Source organism: Phyllosticta capitalensis (assembly GCF_038381095.1).
Source record: "Phyllosticta capitalensis strain CBS 128856 chromosome Unknown BKA78scaffold_5, whole genome shotgun sequence".
Lineage (NCBI taxonomy): Eukaryota > Fungi > Ascomycota > Dothideomycetes > Botryosphaeriales > Phyllostictaceae > Phyllosticta > Phyllosticta capitalensis.
The window spans coordinates 2310515-2333377 of record NW_027117443.1 but is presented as its reverse complement, the minus strand read 5'-3'; the positions used below and the strand labels follow the sequence as shown (position 1 = coordinate 2333377).

At 55.5% G+C, this 22863-nt stretch overlaps 8 protein-coding genes across 8 annotated transcripts; 3 read left to right on the top strand and 5 right to left on the bottom strand.

Moving 5' to 3' along the window:
• Positions 1-1474: 1474 nt before the first annotated feature.
• Positions 1475-4003, bottom strand: BKA78DRAFT_141839 (uncharacterized protein). Its single transcript, XM_066882783.1, has 3 exons — positions 3873-4003; positions 3633-3825; positions 1475-3582 (listed from the first exon to the last, which is right to left on the bottom strand). The coding sequence occupies exons 1-3, from the start codon at positions 3909-3911 to the stop codon at positions 1580-1582; spliced, it is 2235 nt and encodes a 744-aa protein (XP_066744739.1). The 5' UTR covers positions 3912-4003; the 3' UTR covers positions 1475-1579.
• Positions 4004-6411: 2408 nt separating this feature from the next.
• BKA78DRAFT_315314 (uncharacterized protein) lies at positions 6412-7177 on the bottom strand. Its single transcript, XM_066888530.1, has one exon. The coding sequence runs from the start codon at positions 7156-7158 to the stop codon at positions 6628-6630; it is 531 nt and encodes a 176-aa protein (XP_066744738.1). The 5' UTR covers positions 7159-7177; the 3' UTR covers positions 6412-6627.
• Positions 7178-7980: 803 nt separating this feature from the next.
• Positions 7981-11616, top strand: BKA78DRAFT_141668 (uncharacterized protein). Its single transcript, XM_066882782.1, has 16 exons — positions 7981-8164; positions 8384-8986; positions 9040-9218; positions 9265-9366; positions 9456-9543; positions 9601-9643; positions 9703-9722; positions 9777-9826; positions 9912-9996; positions 10048-10066; positions 10123-10139; positions 10192-10219; positions 10270-10344; positions 10491-10525; positions 10581-10644; positions 11022-11616. Exons 1-16 carry the CDS (start codon positions 8091-8093, stop codon positions 11499-11501), a joined length of 1962 nt encoding a protein of 653 aa, XP_066744737.1. The 5' UTR covers positions 7981-8090; the 3' UTR covers positions 11502-11616.
• Positions 11617-12402: 786 nt separating this feature from the next.
• BKA78DRAFT_141650 (uncharacterized protein) lies at positions 12403-13932 on the top strand. Its single transcript, XM_066882780.1, has 3 exons — positions 12403-13416; positions 13471-13544; positions 13608-13932. The coding sequence occupies exons 1-3, from the start codon at positions 12517-12519 to the stop codon at positions 13819-13821; spliced, it is 1188 nt and encodes a 395-aa protein (XP_066744736.1). The 5' UTR covers positions 12403-12516; the 3' UTR covers positions 13822-13932.
• Positions 13933-14816, bottom strand: BKA78DRAFT_141651 (uncharacterized protein). Its single transcript, XM_066882781.1, has one exon. It carries the CDS (start codon positions 14497-14499, stop codon positions 14044-14046), a length of 456 nt encoding a protein of 151 aa, XP_066744735.1. The 5' UTR covers positions 14500-14816; the 3' UTR covers positions 13933-14043.
• Positions 14817-17327: 2511 nt separating this feature from the next.
• On the bottom strand, positions 17328-18226 carry BKA78DRAFT_141617 (uncharacterized protein). The gene has a single exon (XM_066882778.1). It carries the CDS (start codon positions 18089-18091, stop codon positions 17426-17428), a length of 666 nt encoding a protein of 221 aa, XP_066744734.1. The 5' UTR covers positions 18092-18226; the 3' UTR covers positions 17328-17425.
• Positions 18227-19367: 1141 nt separating this feature from the next.
• On the top strand, positions 19368-20318 carry BKA78DRAFT_141625 (uncharacterized protein). The gene has a single exon (XM_066882779.1). It carries the CDS (start codon positions 19596-19598, stop codon positions 20184-20186), a length of 591 nt encoding a protein of 196 aa, XP_066744733.1. The 5' UTR covers positions 19368-19595; the 3' UTR covers positions 20187-20318.
• Positions 20319-21008: 690 nt separating this feature from the next.
• Positions 21009-21638, bottom strand: BKA78DRAFT_295908 (uncharacterized protein; the record flags this gene model as incomplete). The annotated part of the gene is made up of 2 exons (XM_066886537.1): positions 21009-21226; positions 21329-21638. The coding sequence occupies 2 exons, from the start codon at positions 21636-21638 to the stop codon at positions 21009-21011; spliced, it is 528 nt and encodes a 175-aa protein (XP_066744732.1).
• Positions 21639-22863: the final 1225 nt, after the last annotated feature.

The window sequence follows — 22863 nt, the reverse complement described above, 5'->3', positions numbered from 1 at the left end:
CCGCGACGATCTCAGACGCGATGACTTGTTCTACGGGACAACCTTCACAAGGCGAGGGAGGCTGAGAGCTACATGCACAGCCGGCAGCATCCATCGATGTGGAACGTTGCACATTTCTGGCGTCGGCGGTCATGACTTTGAAAGGTCTTGAGCTTGGATGTCTCGTTATGCGAGGTCGAAGGCTGCACAACCTGGTCCCCGGCTCATGTTCCAGGAAACGCCAGCCACGGCTACTGGGTCTATGCTTGATCAAAGACAACGTCTAGGTCTTGCACGACTTCCATGTGCTAACGTAAGTTCCTTTTCGATTTCCTTCCTGCACCTCTCTTATGATGATCGGTTAAATTTTCAGTTCTGCTACTGAATTCTATGTGGAAAACTCTTACCAAGCTTACCATTGTCTGATATGGAATTCGTCCTTCCTCTTACTCGCATTCCATGTTGCTGAACAGTTGACTAACTCGTTCTGCTCAGGCTCCAGGTCAATGACTCTTTTCTCGCATTGGTTCTGACAATCAATTGCCTCCAGCTACACGCATTGTGTAAGTCCATACCATCTTCTTCACCCTCCCATCTGCAAGGATGAACACTAGTCTATCCATTCAACGACGCCGACCTGCCGGTCCACCCTCCCGCACTGGACCATCTCTCTTGAGATGGGAGGAAGGTTGTGGAGTTGCCAGCCCAGCTCTTCGGAGTTGAGCAAGCGTAATAGTGGGCTTCGAGCTGTAGGCCGCGCAGGACCGTTATGGCGCCTGCGAGGACCTGCGGCCGGCAGGAGGCATGACTAAACCGGCTATTCTGATCACTTCTCATGCATCTCTTGTCTGCATGAAAAACACCGTCCATCGGTCCCTCCGCTGCGTGTCTTAGTAGATGCACGTGGGCTAATGATCTTGAAGGTCACCAGACGTTAGTTGGGCATACCCTTGGACCGGCACCCGCGAACCGCGCTATACTAGCATCCGCACTTCGTGCTTACTCTGGGCTGATTGTTGACGTTCCTTTCCAAATTGCTGGGAAACACTGCGGCGCCCCGCTCCGCCCGCGCTACCAACGCGTAGGCGAACCGCTGACGTGTGCCGGGTTCCTTGAGACGGTTGTCGTTGGTCGAAGGATCTGACTCGTCATCTCAGCCTCCACATGGCGGAGCCCCACGCTTGGGGAACCGATCCCTGTTTTGCGGTCCACGGCAAATGGATCCGAGCACGTTGGCAATTGCTTGTTGTGTTGTACGGAAGGTAGGTTCTCTTAGCTACGTAGATGAGATGAATGGAATTGCAGTTGAACATCACTCCAAGTGCCAAGAGCAAGAAGAATATGACCTCGATATATCCAAGTTTTGCATCCCAACTCCCACATCTACTCATGCTGCTGCCGCTGTTGAGCTAAAAAAGAGAAAATGCACAATGAAATAAGCTAAGCAACGTCCGCTAGGTGAAGAATAAACAGCCGCTCCATCGTCGGAAAATGCACACGCCACACTTTGTCTACCAGGTAGCCATGAATCCTTCGCCCATTCTCGAAATTACCTACCGCCCCTCATTACCCAACGCCCTCATCTCCCATCGCAAGCTTCTTACCTCTGGGGCGTCTTGGGCGGCTCCTCTTGCTCGACCGACTGATACATGACGGCGCTCTGCATGCTGCTAGAGCGCGAGGTGGCGCCGTGGCCGGGCCTCAGGGGGGCAGGGACAGCGACGTCAGAGGGACGGCGCTCCTCGCCCTCCTCCTCGACGTCGGCGTCGGTCGCCTCCATCAGCGCGCTCGTCTGCTGCGCGTGCAGGCTCAGCTCGGGCTCCTCGTCCAGCGGCCACGTCGTGACGGCCGCCGCCGGCCCTCGCGAGAAGCGGTGCGAGCTCGACAGGCGGCTGGCGAAGCCCGACCCGCTCAGCGTCTCGGCGGAGTGCGAGCGCGGACGCGAGCCGCCCGGGCGCAGGTTGGCGTTGGGGCTGCCGGGCTGGGGGCTCGAGGTTGTAGCGGCCGTCGCCGACTGCGAAGAGGTAGGGCGGACCTCGACCTGCTGGGCGAGAGCGCGCTGCGGGTTGTAGAAGGGCTGCATGGGGCCGTCGAGGGGTCCGTTGTTCTCAATGCCGACGTTCATGGCGTAAGGGTCGAGGTAGCGAGAGAAGCCGCTGGAGCGCGACTGCCGGTCAGGGGAGACGGGGCGGCCCGTCATGCCCGACTGCGTCGAGATGCGGCGCTCCATGCGCGAAAGGCGGTTGTCCAGGAGGCGCATGGTTTCGTACTCGGAGGCCCGGCGAGAGTGGCGGTTGTCAAACTCTTCCAGGCGCGACAGACGCGCGTCGATGCGGTCGAGCGTGTCGAGCGAGGCATGGCGATTGTGGCCGGTGGCGTTGTTGGCGTCTCCGTTGTTGGCGTTGGCGTTGCCGCCGTCCAGATGCGACAGGCGGCGCTCGATGCGCACCAGTAGGTCGTCACCGGCGTTGTTGTGGCGCGGATTCTCCTCGAGTGATGTAAGACGGCGATCCAGGGACAGGAGCAACTCGACGACCTTGTCGAGCTTGTCGGTAGACGACAGTTGAGACAGGGTGGAGCCGGCAGCGGATTGAGTGGTGAAGGGAATCTTGGGCACGGGCGGGATGGCATCCTTCTCCTTCTCCTTCTCCGACTTGGAAAAGGCCGGCTTGGGCGACTCGGGAAGCAAGAGGTGGTCCTTGGACAGCGCAGCCGTGGTACCCGAGATGGCGCTCTGGGGCTCGGCCTCCAGGTCGAAGCGATGACGCTTGAAGTCGGTCTTAAGCTTGAGCGGCTCGTCGTCGAACGTCTCCTCTTCCGTGAAGATGCCGCTGTTGGCGCCAGAGGCCTGGGCCGCGGCGCGCTCGCGCATGCTGTAGCCGCTGTCGTACTTCCTGGCGTGCTTTTCGTCCGAGGCACCAACAGGAGCGTAGCTACCAGGTCCGCTGGCTCCGTCGGGAATGTAGAAGCGGAGGTCGATGCGGAGGATGATGTAAAGAAAGACGACAATAATCTCGACGGTGAAGTTGAAGATATAAAAGCAGGCCTTGGAGAAGTACGCAGGAAGAGGCTGACGAACCGATACAGGCGTCTTCCACGCGGTGCCACAACGGTAGCAGGCACCGAGACACAGGAGGAATGACGCCAACAGAAGAAGCGTCACCTTAGTGCGGAACCGACCAGAGCCAAACTTCTCCAAGCGCGTCTTACGTGGGGCGAGCAGGCCAAGGATTGTGACGGGAATCGGGAGGAAAGATACAAACGCAAAATAGGTCGCCGTGTAAAGCTGGATGTCGCGGTCGATCCGGTGCGTGTTCTTGTTCTGCGTGTAAAACGATTGCACGGTGACCGTGATGACCATGATCAACGAGCAGGTGATGATGAAGTAGTTGACCTTGAACAGGGCCGAAAACGGCTTCGACCAGCCCAGCTTGGGGTGCCGGGCGCGAATCAGTCGCTGGGTGAAGAGCAGGTTGATGATGAAGATCAAGAGCACACCAGCTGCCACGAAAATCTGAGCAGCAATACCGAGCTTGATGTTTTTGGGCTGTTTGGCCCAGGCAATGCGCAGAGTACAAGTCAAGACCCTACACATGCAAAAAGCTGCGCATTACGTTAGTTTCGTTTCCTGCTCGCAATCGGCGCATACTCACCGAAAAGCATGATGGACATGAGAAATTTGTGGTTCCTCTTGCGGTTCTTCTGGAAAATAGCCATGTGGCCTGCGGCACCCAAGAGAAAGAGGACGAGGAAAACGGACGTGACGGGAATGTCTGTCCCCTCGTTGACTCTCCCGCCCAATTGCCATGTTGTCGGTGCGTACGGCGGTCCGGTGGGAGGACCTCCCTGTTGCTGTTAGAATCCATAAACGCAGATTGATAGAATTGACCTACCTGGCCTCCCTGGCCTTGGCCTTGTTGTTGAGATGCCATTGTCGTGGCGTGTCGTCTTTGCCTCCAACACCACAGACGGCAGGCCGGGGGATATTAATTGCAAAGACGCGGTGCTAATAAAAGCAACGACGGATCAACCCTGGGGCTAGACCGTAGGAACGCACAGGAACAAAAGCCTGGCATAAATGAGAAACGACAGTCAACCACAGTCCGAAGACTGTTACTAAAGGCAGTTAGTGGCGTTCGGAGTCCGGAGGGGGAGGCTTTTGGTCGCTGACTGGCTATCGTTTAATACTTGTCCGCCACCTCCAACGGTCGGCAACTTACAACAACAAGTGAGCATCTGCCGCAGACCGGTCGTAGTACAGTAGCCCGCTTCGATATGTGCCGCCGTCGTCGATCTGGCATGGTTGGGCATTTTGAGAGCCGTGTCTGGCACGAGGACCACGATAGCGGGCACGACATGAGGCATCTGTACCAAAATGCTAGTCGGCCGAATACGCTAGGTGGAGTCGCATGTCGCACGATGCGCCGGCTAGGGCAGAGCAAGGCGCTCAGTGTAAACGAATGACGCGCGGGGTGGACTAGAAAGGGGCGTTGGCGTGAGGCGGTGGTTGGAAGGCGTTGGCTCATCCACCTAGTCAGATATGCCACTGCACGTCAGTTGGTTAACGTCATCATGCAAAACCAGAGCGGTCGAGATCAAGTCGCGAATGGGAGGTTGGTATCGTGAGAATTGTGGCAGTCTAGGCTGTGCAACCCCCAGAGCACCACTTCACCTGCGGGTGTGGAAGGTGGACTTTGAGGTGTTGAGGCCGTGTGACGTCGGGTGCAGCTGCTAGTCGTCGAAACAAAATGTTTGCCGAAACAGAGCTGAGCTACCAATCTCCACCCCTGTAGCCAGCAAACCCCTCCCAAACCATTTTTAGCATGGTACGCATCTTCGGCCGATTCTGCAATGTCCGACATGAAAATTCTCCGTACTTGATATATCTCTGCCATTTATCTCATCCCTTTCCACTTCATGTCCATTCTTGCAAAAGCCCAACAGCCACATTGTGCAATCCCTGAATTTTACTTTTTCTTAGCAAGTGTGTGTTGCGCTTGGCTAGTGTCGAAACGAAATCCGGAAACCTTCATCTAAAATATGGCGGAATAAGAGAGTCCCACATGTCTTGTGGAGGAACGAGGAGTGATCCACGCGTCATGACTGGACGGCTGAATCGCACCCTCAAGATCGGGGTCAGATCCATTGTCCTCATCTTCATGTTCATGGCGCCCATTGTCACTGAAATAGGCCGTCAACTGAACGCCATTGTCGCTATCCCTGATGAACCGTCGATGTCCCGGCGAGACCAAAGAGTGAGTGAATCTGGATCTCCTTGCAGTCGTCAAGCCAAGGCTTCTACTTTCGTGCTCTCTCTGCAGCGGCGAGGATCTTGCGCTTGGTTTGTGATGGTCAACATGACCTGGAAGCGTCTCCGCTTCTGGAAATTCCTCGGCACCCGTCAAACCTAAGTGGGATGAATCTTGATGGTTCGGCTGCTGGACTGCTGTTCGTTAGCAATACCAAGACGAATAGCTGAACAAACTGGCAGTGGCATGGAAAGGTCAAATCACAAGAGTCGCTGCGAGCCGGGAATGGAGACCTTTCAATGCCTCGTCAGAGTTCCTCAAATCTTGCTCTGACGGCTCGACCCGAGCAGACCTCGCCAGTGACGTCGAATTCCTTGGTATAACATGCGGCTCAACTTGACTTGAACATGGAATGCCGTCGGACCAGCGACTGCGGGCCGCAACAGGGGTCCCCTCAATATCTTCGTGGACTTCCATCCATAAGCCTGAGCTTTTCATTCTCGCTTTCTGGCCGGGACGTGACGAGTCAGATTGATGCGAAGGTGCACCCGCAGTTTCCAGGAGCATTTCATAATCCTCAATTTTATCCGTAATTTTGCTTCCATTGGCCGCTGATTCCGGATGCATTGTTTCTGTGTCAGAGGCGACTTGATCCTCAAGAACAATCCCCATCAAGTCTGCGTACGTTTCTTCGATACCTTCTGCTCTGACCACATCATCACTGTTGGAGCCGAGGGCTGTGCTGTGTGTGGAAATCACATCATCGTCGTGTTGGTGATTTGATCCAAGTCCTGGGTGGTCATTGATTTCAAGCTGCGGCTGTGATGAGGGGGGCGCAGCCATGAATCCACGTGTGGGGACGCCGAGCGACCCCATACTTAGCCTTCTTGAATGCCGAGATGGCGCAGGGCTGGAGACCCGTGGGTTGGGCTGAGATCGGTCCGTGGTGCTGGGCAGGTTTCTCAGGCCATCTGATCTGTGTAGAAGGATCTGTGTTGGCTGGGTCGTTATGGGCTCGCATGATTGGCGAGCTCGATGCAGTTCAAGCGGACGAGGCGCTGGCAATTCTCCAGCAACGAGCCGCAGAGTCCCTGTGCCTTGAAATGCTATCCTTCGAGCCCTTCGCTGTCTTTTGATTTTAGTTGGAAGCGACAATTCGGATTGAGAAAATCCATCTCCCGTTCTGCTCATTGCCGATTTGTTCTTGGCCTTGGGAATTTTGAAAGCATGGCGGTCAGCTGTTGTTCTGGATGCCCTGGAGGGGCGAAATTGTTTTTCCACAAAGCCCAGGGTCATTCTGCGTGTCACAACTTTTGATGTACCGTGAGCCCCGGTGGCTTCCTCACTTGCTGCGTGTGTGTCTTCAATCGGATCGCTAGTTGCGGTAAGATGCTCGTGCTCATTCTTGATAGCACGGACTGTTAGCACGTGGAGAAGAATTCGGCTCCGCCGCACTCACGTCAGCGTCGAAGTCTGCATTAGCTTCTTCAGTAAAAAGAGATGGGACCATAGTTAGCTGGTGGTTCATAGGCAGCCGTCTTTTCGTACGCTTGACATCGCGACGCTGTCCTTTCAGCTGCCGTGTTCCAGGGTCTTCTCTCGACAGATCCTCAGCTTCATCTTTCGAAGAATCAATCTGGATTCGACGCGATGAAGTGCCTTTGTTGTCCTTGCGTGAGTATGTTCTGATGTTTTTCTTGACGGCAAACATTGGATCGTCGATATCTTGGCGTTCCTCGAAAGTCACGAGACTTGGCTCAGTCGCAGGTGAGGCAAACTCATGAGCATCATGTTGATTGTCGTCTTGGTCTCCATTTTCTAGACTTGTTTCAGAAGATTGCGAAAAATCATGCATCGAAATATCGCCAGCAAGGGCGGCCAGGACATCTTGGAAGTCACGAGACCCGGGCGGCAGGTATTCGAATTTCATCGCTCGTGTTCGCGACAGAGCGCTCTGCGGATGACGCTGTTGCGGATTAGCCTCGTACTTTTGCCACGTATGAGAAGGCTGTCTCAAGCGATGAGCGATAGAGGGCCGATTGCGAGGTGAAGAGCTGATGGAAAGGTGAGAAGGGGAGCGTGGCATCTTCCAAGGATCAGCGCCAGTGCCACCAGCTGAACACCTACAACAACATGGGCATCATGAGATGATGCGGCCTGCGATGCGACAGACATGGCGTCGTGGCCGCCGCAACGACGGCGATGGCGACTTTGAGGTCGATGTTGATTACGAGCGATGATGTTTTGGCGAGGTCGTGGAGATGGGAGCGGCGCGGCGGTTGCCCGTTGGAGCTTCTTCACAGCCCAGCGCGGCAGTCCGGTCGTGTGCGCACTGACGACTGAAGCACTCCGGGATGTCGAGCAGAGGGGCCACAGCGTTACGAAGATCTTTGGCGGTAAGTCATGGCTGAAAAACTTGAACTCGCAACCTCGTGGCTGCTGCTTCTGCCAAAGTTTCTCTGCAATCAACAACGGCAGTGAACATGGAGTTGGAGCAGAAGCCTACTCTCAAGGTCGAGGCACCTCTGCCGCCCCTCCCTGAAATCCGCAATCATGACACCTTCAGCGACATTGCACGCAAGCTGTCCTTGTATGTGTCCTTTCTCTTCTCCCGTCTCTTCGTTGATCTCCCGCACCTTTGATTGATACCGTTCATATTGGGGTGGGGAAACTGCCTGATTGAGCAATACTCTATCTTTCCCAACGCCATGAGCAACCCTTGGCTTCGGGCGACATGAAGCATTGTCCATCTTCACACATCATTGAAGCTGTAGCTTTGGTGCTCGCTGACCTCAGAACAGTTACTTTGTCCAAGCCATAGACTCGCCTGTTGGTTTCAAGGATTTGAGCCACCAGAAATGGATGAAGCGACTGCAGCCCCTGATCGATAGGCTCTCCAAGGAAAGTCATCATCCAGCCCTCGTGGCTTCTTTGCTGTTAGTAAAACCATCAACATCGTCGTCCTATTTGATACTGACGGATGGTGGCTCTGGGCGAGTCAGTGGTACTGGTAGTCGTTTCGCCTGCGAGGAGCATGACGCCTCATTTGCTTTCCAGCCTCGATCACGACTCGGTTGATCAGCAAATGGACACATCATGCTTCTGCGGGCGTACGACACCTGTGACACTGTTACTCACCTGGGTCCAAAGCACAGTGCGCTCAAAGGTCATTTCGTTGCAGTCGAGACTGAAGACGATCGCGGAATCAACGAGGCGCGAGGACTGGCCTGTGAGCTTGTAGCCTGGCAATTTGTTCTCTCCCTCTCGGAGCGGGAGGCCATCGACTTCCTTCTCTGGGAGCTCAAGGAGACTCAGGGCGCTACCCCTGACCCAGACGACCACGACTCGTCCGACGACGAGCACGACCATGACCCCGAGGCTGGTCATGGACGTTCCAATGGGCGGCTCTCTACCGAGAGTGCCACAGAGAGGACCGCTCTCCTTGGAGGTAACCACACGCCTGCCAACGGAAAGGCTGCAAATGGCAACGGCAAGCCGAAGGCCAAAGCCAACGGCAAAGCCAAACCCAAGCATGCCGACATTCCCGGAAACGAGTATGATGCCAAGGATGGAGACGACTTTTCCGAGCCCTTCATGAACCTCAACGCCCTTGAGATTGCCGTGGTATGCGAGGCCAAAAAGTTTTTGAACCAGAAAGTCGTCCAGGAGATTATCAACGGTATTTGGACTGGAGACATTGTGTTCTGGGAGCGGTTGACTGTGAATGCTGTGAAGAAGCCCAGGTACCACAATCAGGCGTAAGTCTCTGAATAGTTGTCGACCTTCCCCTCCAAGTACTGACAGGCCACAGCGTTGGTGACCCTTGGTGCCGTCTCAGGGTGCCTCGCTACATGAAGTCGTTCGAAATGGCGTTCTTCTTGGCCATGTTGGCTCTCTTCTACGTCGTTTCTCTCCAACGGGAGTTGTGGAGTATCACGATTTGGGAGGTCATTTTCTACCTCTTCATTGCCGGATACGCCTGTGACGAGTGTAAGTTGCAACGTTTCTCCTCCTGCTACACGCTAACAAGGGATAGGGATCGGCTTCAAGGACGCTGGTGCGAGGCTGTATGCGACCGATCTCTGGAGTGTACTGGACATTTCCATCATTCTCAACGGACTGGTCTTCTTTGTTCTCCGTGAGTTCTTTACCCGAAGTTGAGCACAGCTCTTGGGTGGCTCGGGGCAGAATGCCGGGGGAAGGTGAAATGAGGCTAACGGATCAAAGGCGTCGTTGGTCTTTCGACGCACTCAGCCAAACTTCTGGATATTGCGTTCAGTGTGCTAGCGCTCCAGTCACTCTTCCTGACGCCTCGGTAAGATTGGGCATCTTCGCGCCAGAGGCGACAACCCCCAACTGACGTGGCTTGCAGTATCTTTTCGCTCTTGAGTCTCAGTCCCTATTACGGAACTTTGGTACGTGCTCCCCTGTCGATTTTGCGGCACGACCTTGGTCCGGCTGACATATGCATCAGCTGCCTTGTATGGCTGAAATGTGAGTCCAAAAATCGGGAAATTGCCCTCACCAACAGGTCTGACCGGCAAACAGGGGCAAGCAATTCCTCAAGTTTCTGAGCTTTGCATTGATCATCGATGTCGGTATGTCTCGAAGAAGAATATGCTCCACCACGTAGCTGTTTGTGCTTGTTCGCTGGCCGGGGGACTGACTTGGGCATACTCACAGGATTTTTCTCGACGTTTGTGTTGCTTGCGCGCGGTAACGTTTCTCTTTTTGAGACTACCATCACCACACTCAAGGTCTTTTTCGGGTGAGTTTCTCGACATTTAGAGATGTTCGCTTTGCTGATAGTTGAAAACAGTGCTGGTGTGGTTGGATTCGTAAGTTCCAAGAGGGACATGTTTGAACTCGGCTAGTGACTGACGCAACTTGATAGGACTTAGCACCGCGCATGTAAGTTCTGTAGACTGGTCGAGGCACAGGAAAGTGGCTGACAGCAACCTAGTTCTCACTATTTCGGACTACCGGTCATGGTTCGTGGGCTCTTGGCTGAGCAGTGGCCACTTGCGCTGACCAGATTTAGGTGATTTTCGTCGGCCTTACCAACATGTTGATCATGCAATCGATGTTATCCTACATCAACAACAGCTTGCGCCAGGTATGTTGGGCTCCCAGGGAGCGGAAGACGGTCAAGAGCTTGCCGCTTCGTGCCCTCGCTTGTCGTAGCGCCATGCACTTCACCCATGTCGACGAACTTTTAATCCCTGGTTATTCAGAATCGACTGGCTGACGTTTCTCCTCCAGGTTCTCGAGACTGCGCGCGAGGAGTATACTTTTGGGTAGGTTTTGACGCGCAAGGCTGATTCCACCTCTTGTCCGCTGATGCGCAGCTAGGTATGCCGTTTACGTCTTGGAGTCCTCGACGTCAGACCGCTTGACCTACTTCTTCCCCCCTCTTGTGAGTTCTGTTCCACCCTATCACAGCCATCCATACCCGAGTTTTGGCGCGTAGGCGCCAAATGGCTCAGAATGCTGCGTGCCCAAAGAAAGAGCCCTGCACCGGCCAACCATGCACTCCGGGGCTGCCTTTGACCCGATGCAGGGCAGACGTGGGGAGCTGCTGTCCCTAGCATAGAAATGGCTGGGTACTCATTTAGCTGTGGCTCCGAGGTTGCGGTGTTGCAATCGATGCAACGTACGCGGCGAAGCAAATGCAATCATTGGATTGGTGCGCGGGGCTACCAGCCACGAGTAGGGCTGCATGGCACACCAAGAATATGCAGCAGAGCCGCAACGGCGTTCCAACTTTGCAGGATGAGCTAACTTTGTCTGCAGAACCTTGTTCCCTTGGTGTTCTACCGACCCCTCTCGATTGTGCTCCCGCAGACGGTTGCCCGCAAGCTTCGGATCCTGCTCCTCAAGACGACTCATGTGCTGCCCATGGCAGTCATTTGGACGTACGAGAAGTGGATTGACTACGTCTACAAGAAGAACGCCGCAAAGCTGCCTGCGGCCAACAACCCTATGAATGGCAGGCCTGCGACCGCAAAGAAGACGGCCTCGACTAGACTGACCATGGGACGTACTGTCAACTCGAGCTTGATGAAGGCGCCCAGAAGCATGCCAACAGCTGCTTCCAAGGCTGACAGCAAGCGATCAGCCACGACAACGTCGATGCTCAGCGGCAGCAGCACGGTCCAGGTGCCCATTGATCCAAGCGAGACGCTGGCACTGCTGGGCAAGTTGAGCGAGACTGTGGAGCAGCTCAAGGCACAAGTGGCTCGACAGCAAAAGCAGCAGGGACAGGGTCAGTAGCGGGAGAGGGACGGAGTAGACCGACGCAGATTTCGGGCAGGCAGTGGGGCATCCGCACGCGCACGATGGCCCTGGTCGCAAAACGTTTGCCTGGGTTGTTGTGCTAATAGCGGTGCGCAGAGGGCTTTGAAAGGCTCGGCTCGGCTTGGAGGCGAAGATCCTGGTGGTTGCGGTTCGCAGCAGATCACCAAGGGGTCATGGCTGTAGGAAAGGTAGTGTACGTGTTGGCATGGGGGAGAAGGGCATTTGGATTGAGAGTGGGAGAGGACGTGTGGCTTTGATGGCTTGGGTGGGTAAAGAAGTGGGAAGGGGGGAAATGGTGTGTGTGCAGAGTAATTGCAATCTACTACAACAGACATCATTGGGGATTATTTGGAGAGACCTGATCTGGACGGGTTATCCGCACTGGCAATGGCTCCGCGGGCAGTCGATGGAACCTGCGCGGCGGGACGGCGCAACCGACATGGCCAGGTCAATGTGGTCAGCTGGCTGGGGTGCCAGTGGGGAGGGCATTGAATTACATTTCGCTCGCATCCCACACCATCCCCTGCTAGTTGGTACATCCATCCCAAATGAACAATGCACTCGCTTTCGAGGGCAGCAGAGCCGCCATTTTCCAACTTGACGCCCTGCAGCGCCGCCTCGATCGCCTGTCTTCGAGAACCCAACTTTACCACTTGCCGGGATTGCATGCCCCACGACAAGCCCTCAACTCTGCCTCGCTCCACTACCATCCACCGCCCCAAGTACATGAAAAAAATACTAGACCTATTCCTTCATCTTTGATATATATTTGTCGCACGGTACTCGCGCCTATCCATCATCTCCCATCCCGCATCTCCACCACTCCGTCTACTTGCCTCTTCTGGCCTCCTGCCCTCTGCCACTGCATTCATCCGCATAGACACACCATCCTCGTTGGCTGCCTAACGTCCACACCGTCGACTATATCAGTCCAGGAATCGCCCGTCCTGTTGGTAGACTAGTTGTTGTTCTGACTTGACCAACGCTCAACATGGACGCCAACACGCCCCGATCGCCCACGGGTACCTTTGGTCACACCTACACCCATCCATCCAACTATCCCTCGCCGCCCAAGTCTGAGGGGGACCAGACCAGTTTCATGCCGGATCCACTAGGAGTCTATTATGGCGCCCTTCCAATGCACAGCCATTCGATACCGGCCGCACAAGGTCTTTACCCTCTATCGCCACAGCCTTCTGAGACATGGACAACATGTCTTACAACCAGCGCTTCGCCAGCCATCATGGAGAATGGTATGCGACCATGGGCCGACCATTATCCACCTGTGAATCGCTCCCACATGGCTTCCTGGGGCCAGCCACAGTATCAATACGCCAGTCCGGAATACATCGAGGGAAGAAACTCACCAGACCCATCTGACCCGTATATGTCGCACCGATCCTCCATTTCTTCCACGTACGACCATTCGGTGTACTCCCATGATACCCCGGAGTCATTTGCGCCACGCATCAAGGCCGAGCCTTTGGATCACTGGACCAGCGAAGATGAAAGACGACAGTCCATGACTGTTTCCCCAAAGCATATGGAAGTGTCGGGCTACGCTGCCGGTCAGCCGTATCCAGCAGTCAAGAACGAAGAGCTCTTTGATGAAGGCTACACCATGGCAGTGAGGGACAAAGGTTTCCGCGATCAGAGGACCTCGGCCGGCGTCAACACCAGCACGGCACGCACGCGATCCAGGAACGCCACAACCGTTGATAACGCCAAATACGAGTGCGAGATTTGCGGGAAGCTGTTCCAACGGTTATACAACCACAAATCTCACATGGAGACTCACGACCCGAAGAGAGCGTTTCCGCACATCTGCACGGCCAACGGCTGCGAGAGAAAATTTGTCCGACGAACCGATCTGGTCCGGCATGAGCAAAGCGTGGGTGCCTCACCGACACATGTTGGGAATCAGACTCGCTAATTTGGTGTTCAGGTCCACGTTAAAGCGAGGAATCACAAATGCATGGCCTGCGGGGCTCACTTTGCTCGGAAGGACACGCTCAGGAGGTAAGACGCCATTGGTCGCATTATGCAGAGAACGTCAGAGGCTGACGGTGGCTTGAAATTTAGGCACACGGAGGACGGTTGTTCCAAACGCTTTGAAATCAGCAGACAGGCACAACGGACGACTGCTACCAACTCTCGTGGACGATCCTCGATTGGTTCAGGGCGGCGCAACAACAGCACCTCCAACACCAGTCCAATCTTCGACGCACACCAACAAGCAATGGCAGCGGCCTCAAACCGAATGCAGCCCATGTTTTCGCAACAGCAGCAACAGTAAATGCGTCTACTACCACGCACACCACACATATCCACAGGTCGGCAGCATTCCGGCGACTATGAAATACCCGGCGGGTCGCGCGGTACGACAGCCAGAGGCCAGAACTGCAGAACCCACCTCCAAGCGCACGCATTGCGCAGCCTCGTCTCATCGGAACCGTTGGAACTCGCCGACCACGGACGATCCCGGACTGCGACCGCGGAAACCAATTGTTGTAGATAACTAACCAGGGGAGAGTTCAGTGTGTTCATATGGGGCGGTACTTTGGTCCTTCTTCGTCATTGCAGCGACTACCAACAACAAGCGAGCATTTGCATCGGCATCGGGGGAGCGGGAGGGCCTGGCGATGGCGGACATCTTGCTTTGTTTTTCTATTTTTCCTCTCCGTCTTTGCTTTTTCTTTCGCCGTTTCGTTTCGCCTTGATGAGCGACTTTCACCTTGCACCATGGGGCGGAGATTTTTGTTTCTTTGTTTTGATCTTGTTTGACACGCTCCTTTTCTGTCTCATGTCTGTTGGGTTTCGCTTGCGTTGCAGGTTTCGCAGGCCCCCCTCTGTACGCAGCAGGGGGGGTTTTCCACCGGGGCTGTGATATCATACGGCGCATGGTCAGGGAACATTGGAGCAGGGCTAACTGTTGGGAGCTTGGACGCAATGGTATCTCTTTTGCTTTTTCCATCTTCAAATACTTATTACCAAGCAGCCTGGCGGTCGGCTTGCTGCAGCCGGAAAATAATGTGCATGCGGGTGTGCCTCTCCATTCAATATGATTGCCAAGCACTCAGTTCCACGCGTGCATGAGAAAAGAGTGGGCGAAAGCGGGTAGAGACGGAAGAAGGGCGTGATTGCGGCTCTTTGCAGGGGAAGCAGCCAAAGGGCCACGTCGTTGTCCCTCTCCAGGGATTCAACGGGCAAATGACAGACGACTCATAGCGCGCGATAGAGAGTCGCAGAGGGGATCGGCAAAAGAGACGAAGACGGAGACGGACGGGCAGGCCGAGAGGGGACAAGGAGAATTGCGTCGACAACTGGTTGAAGGTGAGAGATGTGACGGGCACGGATGACCGTGCTGAAGGATGGCCATCCCAGCCTCAAAGTGGTTCCGGGCGGGCGGTAAATCCGGCGACGGGAGGAGGTTGGACGCGGTTGGGGGCCAGAGTCGGGCATCGAGATGGCACGACCAAAGGGATGCCCCGGGGGGAGGTGGGCCAGGGGAACATCCGGCCAGGGGGCAGGGGGCTGCAGGGGCTCCGAGGGTCACGGCACGCCCTAGCCGCCGCGCATTGGTGGAAAAGCCGCCCGCCTGTTCCCCCCACACATCAACCTCAACCACATCGAGCCACCGGAGCGCCAATTCATCCTCGACATTGGCCCGCGACTCGCCAACACCCGCCATCGTCGTTTCTTCTTTCGTCGAGCCCTCCGCACCCTACCACCTTGTCCAATGTCGCCCCAGGCTCCCTCCACCTCGCTGCCCGGACAAATGCATCTCGCTCCTTTGGCTCATGGCAGCAGCGTCTCATTTCTTCGCCCTCCATCCAGTCCTGGCAGTCCACCTCTGCGAAATGAGAATTATTGAGAAACCAACCAACAACATGCCACGACCTGCTTCATAGACGCCCTCGTCCAGCAGACCAACACCAACGTGGTGGCCCGGAAATAACGCTCACAGCAGCGTGATCTGGCTGGAACAAGCTGCCGAGACCATGCCACTGGGCTCCGGGCACTTGTTGAAGCACGTCGGCCTGATCGACGCGGCTGGCTGCAACGGGGCGGCCGTTGGAGCTGCGCTCCCGCACCGGCAAAGGCTCTGCTTCAGCCCTTCTGCCCCGACGAAGGATCCCGCGCTGTAACTAACGGCCGAACAAGGCATCTCGTCCAAGAGAACCCACTTCCGTCTCATCAAACGCTGCTGCACCTCGGACTTTCAGAGAGTCGAAGCTGTGGCTGCGAATCTAGCCTCTACAAACAAGCTGCTCCTCTTCAAATATCGACATCCGGATGCAATGCTGCCCTCTCCAATGTCCAGAGATTTCCCGACCGCCTCAAGGGGGCGAGTGGACCCCTTTGCGGCTCCTTTCTCCACACTTGCTTGCTCCCAGGCATCCAGGCCTGCGCGTCTAGGTCGATGGGCACGCCAAAGCGCATGATGATGAGCGTCGGGAGGTGTTTCCCCGTCTCCAAATGCCGCGGTCCTGCCCGTGCCTGTGGAACGCGTTACCTATGGGGTTTGTGGATATCGCTCACGAACCACAGACGTCCAGTTGCACTGCTTCATCAATCCACAGTAATCCGCCTCTCCCCGAGTAGGCCTTCCCAGTCTGCCATCGCCTTTCCGACTGCGGACCGCTTTCGACTATCGTTGCACGGCTCCGTTTTCTAGATCAAGAACGATCTTGCAATCCACGACAGCACATGACCGCAAGCTGCTGCGAGCACGCTTCGTCGTACCGCATCCGCGTGCAGATGCGCTCCAGCCCTTCCGCTCGCTGCATATCCTATCCTCCTTGGACCCCCTACTATGATTAAGCTGTCTCTGATTGCTTTTTGTGCCTTCGAGATCGAACACACGAGGCCTCTGTAGGATTTACAACCTGGTTCCTCATGACCTGCAATTGTCTTTTCCCTGTACGTACCACACTAACCGCGTGGCCGTCAGCACTCTGCATCACCAAGCAGCAAGCCACGACGATCGCTTTGACAGGTTTTCAAAGTCCCGCCGAATGGCGTCGTTTCTTTAACGCCACCAACATGCTGCAAGCAGTCTCACTGGAGGGCCCTCCCGACAGCAACACAATGGCAGCCGCTGACTCTCGATCTCTCAAATGCTACCTTCCTGTACCATGAAAGTATCATGCGAGCTCAGCCCTTTCCAATTGAACTTGAGCGACGTTGGGCAGACTCAAGCATTGAGGACACCCGCGCAACCCTAAACCCGCGCCCACGTCATCGAAAGAAACTTGGCCCAAATATTCCCATTTGCGCGAAGCAATAATGGTCATGCCCAGCGCATGCCTGACTGACCGGCCAACGCCATGTCCTGCACATGCCATCAACAGGGAAGGTCGCGCTTCTGGCGGAAACCAAATTGATGCCCGCTTCTATCAAAAGAAAATAGAATGAGAAAACAACCGTGCTGGGCAGCGAAAACCGCATCTACCTTCCCATCGCAGGAACAATGGTCTGCTGTTTCACGTGCCAACGCAAAATCGTAACGCTGTACGAAGACAGCTGGTGCGGGGATGCCCCAAAGCGACAGTTGGCGTGTGGGCATTTGGGCCAGACCTTCGTCGAGTGGGCTTTGCACTCGCCAGATATCTCCGATCAGGCCACACTGCTGTGGACTTGGACGGGCATCCGCGTGCAAGGTGTGGTGTGGCTCCTTAGCGGTCTTGGTATATTGACTTGAACGAGCAGCGTCGCCATATTCCGGTCGGTAATTGACTCCTTCCCCTCTTCACGTCCCGAGGGGGCTCCTCCTGATGGTGGAGAGAACGGATAGAGCACAGCCGAGGAGAGGACGAACGCTCAGGGATGCGGCGGCTATGGGACGGACGGAGATGGGTAGACGGGCTGTCCCATTCCTCCTCGCTAATCGCTCTCGGTCAACAGTAAGGGGTCAAAGTGTCTCTCAGTGGGGTTTGGGGGGCATTCAACTTGAAAAACACGAAGGGTGTGAGGGGAGGCGGAAACCATTCCGCGGCACTGACTCGGCATCGCGTGTGAGAGGTGGACGGCGCGACTGTTTGCGAGGGCGGAGCACCACTGCGTTTCGTGAGCGAGCGCGCGTCCGACATGTGTGGGCGAGCCGACACATGCAGCATCGGCATTGATGTTGAGGCTCTCAGGAGTGGTGTTGTTGATGTCCTGACTCGACTCGAGGCGAAGAACCACGCAAGGTCAGTGGAACCGACTGACCTGGGGATGCTTGTCGGCGCTGCTGCTTCTTCAAACGTCAGCTGTCCAACTGCCGACCTCCTGGAGCTTTTGTGCTGGATGCCAGCGACAAACACAGTTTCGCCTCCGAGTCCTTGATTGCTTGACTTTGCGTGTATTTCGTCTGTTGCTTTGCCGCGTTGCTTCATTTCATCGACTCCTGTGGGAGCAGCTCTAAGACCTTCATCCCCGGCACTTGCGCGCCAGATGCAGGCTACTTGCTCTGTCCTCCTTTTCTTTCTTCCTCTGGGTGTCCAGGTGCTCAGTCCAATGAACTGTGACTGCATTCGCGTTTGCTTTCCATGATGTCTCGTTTCCATTCGATATTCGGTCATCCATCAGCCACGTTTCGACGCCAAACGATCCTTTGAGCCTATCGTATCATTCTCTCATTTGTGGAAACTTTCAACTTCTTGAGTTTTGTGTCTTTTCCTGAATCCTCGACTCTCGAATCTGCCACCTCTAATGGATACCGACTTTGAACATCGCTTTCAGACCACGCGGTCGGCATCAAAGCTTTACCAGGATAGAGTCCGAACAAACCCCAACCAGGTGGGCTCCAGGCAACCCCATGGGCACTCATCTACTACCCCAAACTTTGCAGCATGGCACTAGCGGACCCCAAAGACTACGAGTCGCCCACGGTCAATTCGCTCGACGCACCAGCCCTCCCAGAGATCTCCGACCCCGAGCCTGACCCGCGTGCCCAGGTGCCCTCGACCCCTCTTCCGCTCTCCCGCAGGCCCCCCGCTCGACGCATCACCTCACCCTTTCTTGGAGAGCGACTCAGCCCCCAGCCACAGCCGAAAATCTGCTTCCTTGGTCCCTTCTAGCCTTCCAGAAACGGACCGCAGGGTACGAAGGGCCCTGGAGCGCGCAGCACGTCAGACGGCGCACTGGTCAAACTCTAACTCTCCGCCGACGGGCCGTCATGGATCTGGCGCCTTTTGCGATTTCTGGCTCGACTGGCTGGCTCGTTGCTGGACTTGCCCACAGCGCGTGAGTCGATCGGACTGATCAGCGAGAGAGCTTGGTTGCAAAGGTCGCGGCATACACCGAAGGAAGCGACTGCCCATGGGAACTTCCTATCGTCCAAAGTGTACGAATGGAAATGTCAACTCGGGGCTTGAAAGTATTCACGTCTTCTACATGGTCTGGCAGGGAGCATCCGAACTCCTTCAACGCAAAGACACGAGAAACAGTCGCGGTCGATGCGCCACGACTTCTGCTACCGTCCCTGTGAGGGTGCGGCCAAGGGCAGCCAAATTGAAAACGGACCTGCGACATGGTAGCCACTTTGAAGACGAGCAAGCTTTTTCCCCCAGAGCCAGAGCTCAAATATTTGACGTTTTGTTTGGTAAACGGCCGCTTCGTGTTTCGCATCGCAGCTGCCAGCTTCGGCTTTTCGTCGTAACTTCAGCGAACGGAGTATTCCTACCCGCAGCACTGGTACTGCTGGGACCCTTTCCAGTACAAACCAGGCTTATCAGAGGGTCGCCGGGCGGGGGTATGCATGATTGACACGGTCCGAGACAGCGGAAGGGGAGAAAATCGAGACAGTACCTGGACCACGGGAAAAGCGGAGAAGGCGGGGAGCGACATGGCCGCTTTCACCGTGCCTCCATCTGCCATGGCATGTTTGCGGCTTGGCCCCCTTGGCAGTACAAAGACTGCAAGAGGACGAGAGGAGAGCGAGAGGGGCGACGCATTTGAGATGGATCTGCAGTCTCACATTGAGAGGGAGCAACTCTGATGGGGTGGGGCCGGATGGAGTAGACAGGTTGATGGCCTGGAGTGGTTGGACTGACGGCGGTGGTGCATCCTGCAAGTTTTGGGCGGATGACTGCTCGAAGAGATGGTCAGAACATGTCGAGGAAATTGGTGTTTGTTGAGAAGAGAAAACGACTGCAGAAGAGCGCTGGCCTACCCGCATGTATCCACGCCAGCATCCGACCCGCACAAGCAGCACACGACAAGCCACCGACGGGCAATGATTTTCCTCTTCAAGTCCGAATACCAGTCCTGGAGCATGGACTTTGCGCCTGCACAGGTCGAAGCACGCCACGGCATGTCAAAAAGCGGGAAGCTTGCCAGCGCAGCCGAAACGCAAAAGTAACGACTGTTGTGCAACCCGAGAAGGTTGACCATTTGGACGACGCGATGTGCGATGCTTCTAGAAAGAAAACAGGGTCCAGCGGCGGTGGTGTCTCGTACATTTCTCAGACGTCTGACATTGACCAGGACCAGTGCATCGGAAATAATCGACGCGCTCGCAGCTGGCTGGCTTGCTCGATGCCACCCACCGCCACGACTCGCACCACGCTCCTGAAGCTCGCTGCCCCTGGCTGTCGTCCGTCATCACCAACGACCATCACATGCGATTTGCATGGTGATGCAAGTCGACGGCAGGTCCCTGTGACATGTGGATAAGAATTCTCACCATGGCATTGATCGCGCAGCTGATGCAAGAGGAGAGAAAAAATGGGCAGGACCTGCCGCAATCCTCGCAGTTTGATCAGGCACCAAGAGCCCCAGAAACCCACATCACCAAGGAGATCAGCAGCCAACTTTGTCGACCACGTACGCAGAACGCGGCAGGCTTTTTGTCAAAAGAATCCTCCTGGTCGCTCATGTCGCGTGCTTGCTCCTCTCTGCTGCTTGCATTCGGCCCTGTCGGCGCCGGCTGCATGTTTACTAGCCCACATCAGTCGTGCGTTTCAATATCGTTGCTTTTATTGCGTCGACTGCCGGGCATTGGAATTCTTGGCCGCCTTTGATGAAGATACCCTCGTCCGGTCGGCATGTCACTCGTCCACGCGTCCCGAAATCCTTTGCAGCTCGCCCAGTCACCACCATTCTTGACGCCACCCGTTCCCAGCATCTTCCGCATTTCTTCAGGGTCTTGCCTTGCTTCAATGCGCCCTATTGTCTTTTGCGTTCATGTTGTCGTCTGACACTGATTCAGCAACCATGAAGGCATCACAGCATGATGCGATTAATGACAAGAACAACGCGAGCGAGGAGGTGGCCCCCAGAAAAAGCAACAAAAACCGGCGGGTCGATCGCCGTGCAACAAGCGGTCGCCGACCATGAATTTGTTCTCCCAGCTCCAGTCGCCCCCTCGCTAAACCGCGGAGCTTTGTATCTCTGTAGAGGTTCTCCGACTTGGTGCATACTGCCTTACCCGCTCTGAGTATCTGTAAGCACGCACGTACTATGAACGTCCGCCGCTGCCGCCGCCTCTATTGTCTACTACGTATCCACCTCTTCATCCTCATCATCGGCATCATCATCATCGTCGTCAATGCAGTGGTATCCACCTGCCTGCCGGTTCGCCCTGGCCTGGCCCGGTCTAGCTTGGTCTGGAGTGAGTGGTCCGACTTTACGAGGCGGCGGCCCGCTGCGTGCACGCGTGCGGCCGTCCATGATGAGATCGTGTTGGTGCTTGCTAGCTGCCGAGGAGCTGGAGCCTGGAGATAGGTGTTTTGTCCTTGTCCGGCTTCATGTAGAACGGGGCGGGCCTTGCATGCACAGTTTGTTTATTGCCTGTTTGGTGGAGTGCTTCATGTTACCCCCCCCCCTCTCCTCCAGCATTGCGAACGCCGTCCCATCTGCCTGGTCGACCTGCCTGTCGGCCGACTTTGACTGCCTTTCTGGACCCATGCGAATCGGAGAGAGACCGTTGAGCTCGGCAGCCTTGCCAATTTGAACCTGTAGTTCCAACTGGATCACCAGGGGGCCACACGCAGGATCGTGTGGAGTAAGTGAGTTTGAGGAGGCACGAGACTGGGGGCCGAGGTTCCTCTTTCCCCATCGTCTCCTTGCCTTTTCTACTGCGAGACTCGAGACGACTTTTTGCATTCCGCGTGGTGTGCTCTTCATGTCAAAAACGACACTATCCTCGCGGCTTGCAGTCAAGATAGAGTTGGGTGATGCGGCGGCGCGGCAGGGACCGGGGTCTTTTGGTTTGGTGTGTGAACCCTGAGTTCCTTAGCATCGGTACGGACACATGGAGTGTCACAGATGCCAATGTTGCTCTGCATAGCTGTCGCTGTTGCACAGTTTGGATTGTTGCTGCAGCACTTACAAATCGCGTTCACTTTTCGGCTGCTTTACCACTCACTTGTGCTGTCCTTCTTTCACGCACCTCTGTCCGCCTTTTGTGGGAGCACCCGTCGACATGATTGCCACACTTCCCCTTGAATTTTTTTTACCCCCCTCTCTGCTGTCCCATCGCTCTCCCTCTCAATTGACCAACAATACAATCCAAACTCAGTCAACACCCTCGCAAAACCGATTCCAGCATCCCAATATCACCCCTCATCCCTGATCGTCCCACGATTCTCGTCAATCGGCCATAACATAACGATCGCTTCAGCATCCGCGCGGCACAGCAGCCACCTCACCCGACATCAGCCAACAGCAATTGAGAGAGAGCCAGCCGTGCGGTGCGGCACGACGCCTGCCGTCCCCAACGCCGCATCGACATCGCATCGCGCGTCGCGTCTTCCCGTTCGTCTCCGGACACTTTTTTCGCCTTTTTTGTGACCTATCTCATTCATCGACGCAGTTTCCCATCTCATCTCAGCGGCGCATGCGGAGCGTGGAGGAGTGATCGAGATTCTGCAGCGGGACGGCTCGAGGGGATCTGGCGCGCGCTGTGCCGTACCGGGCCGTTCCGTCGCGTGGGTTCTTCTTTGCTGCTGGTTTGTTTTGTGTGTTTGATGTGATGCCTGAGTGTCTATCTGGGTATGTTGTGGGTGTAGAGATAGATTGGTGCAGCAATGATGATGCGCGCCTTGCTGTTGCGCTGCGCCGTCCACTGTCAACTCAAGGCAATTAGAATGAAGATATGTTGGGCAGGAAAGGAAAAAGGAACAAAACTTTCCAAGTTAACCAACGTTCCTCGCGAAGATGGACACCCTCCCAGCTACAGCGGGAGTGTACGGCAGCACCACGACCGCATCGCGCTCAAATCTTCTATCTCTTTTTCTTATCTTATTGCTTCCTTGGGGCGCCTTTTCCTTGCATTATATTTCCGTGGAGAACATCATCAAAAATTGGAAGGAAGACCAAAGCATGAAATCGAAGCTCCTCGTCTCATTTT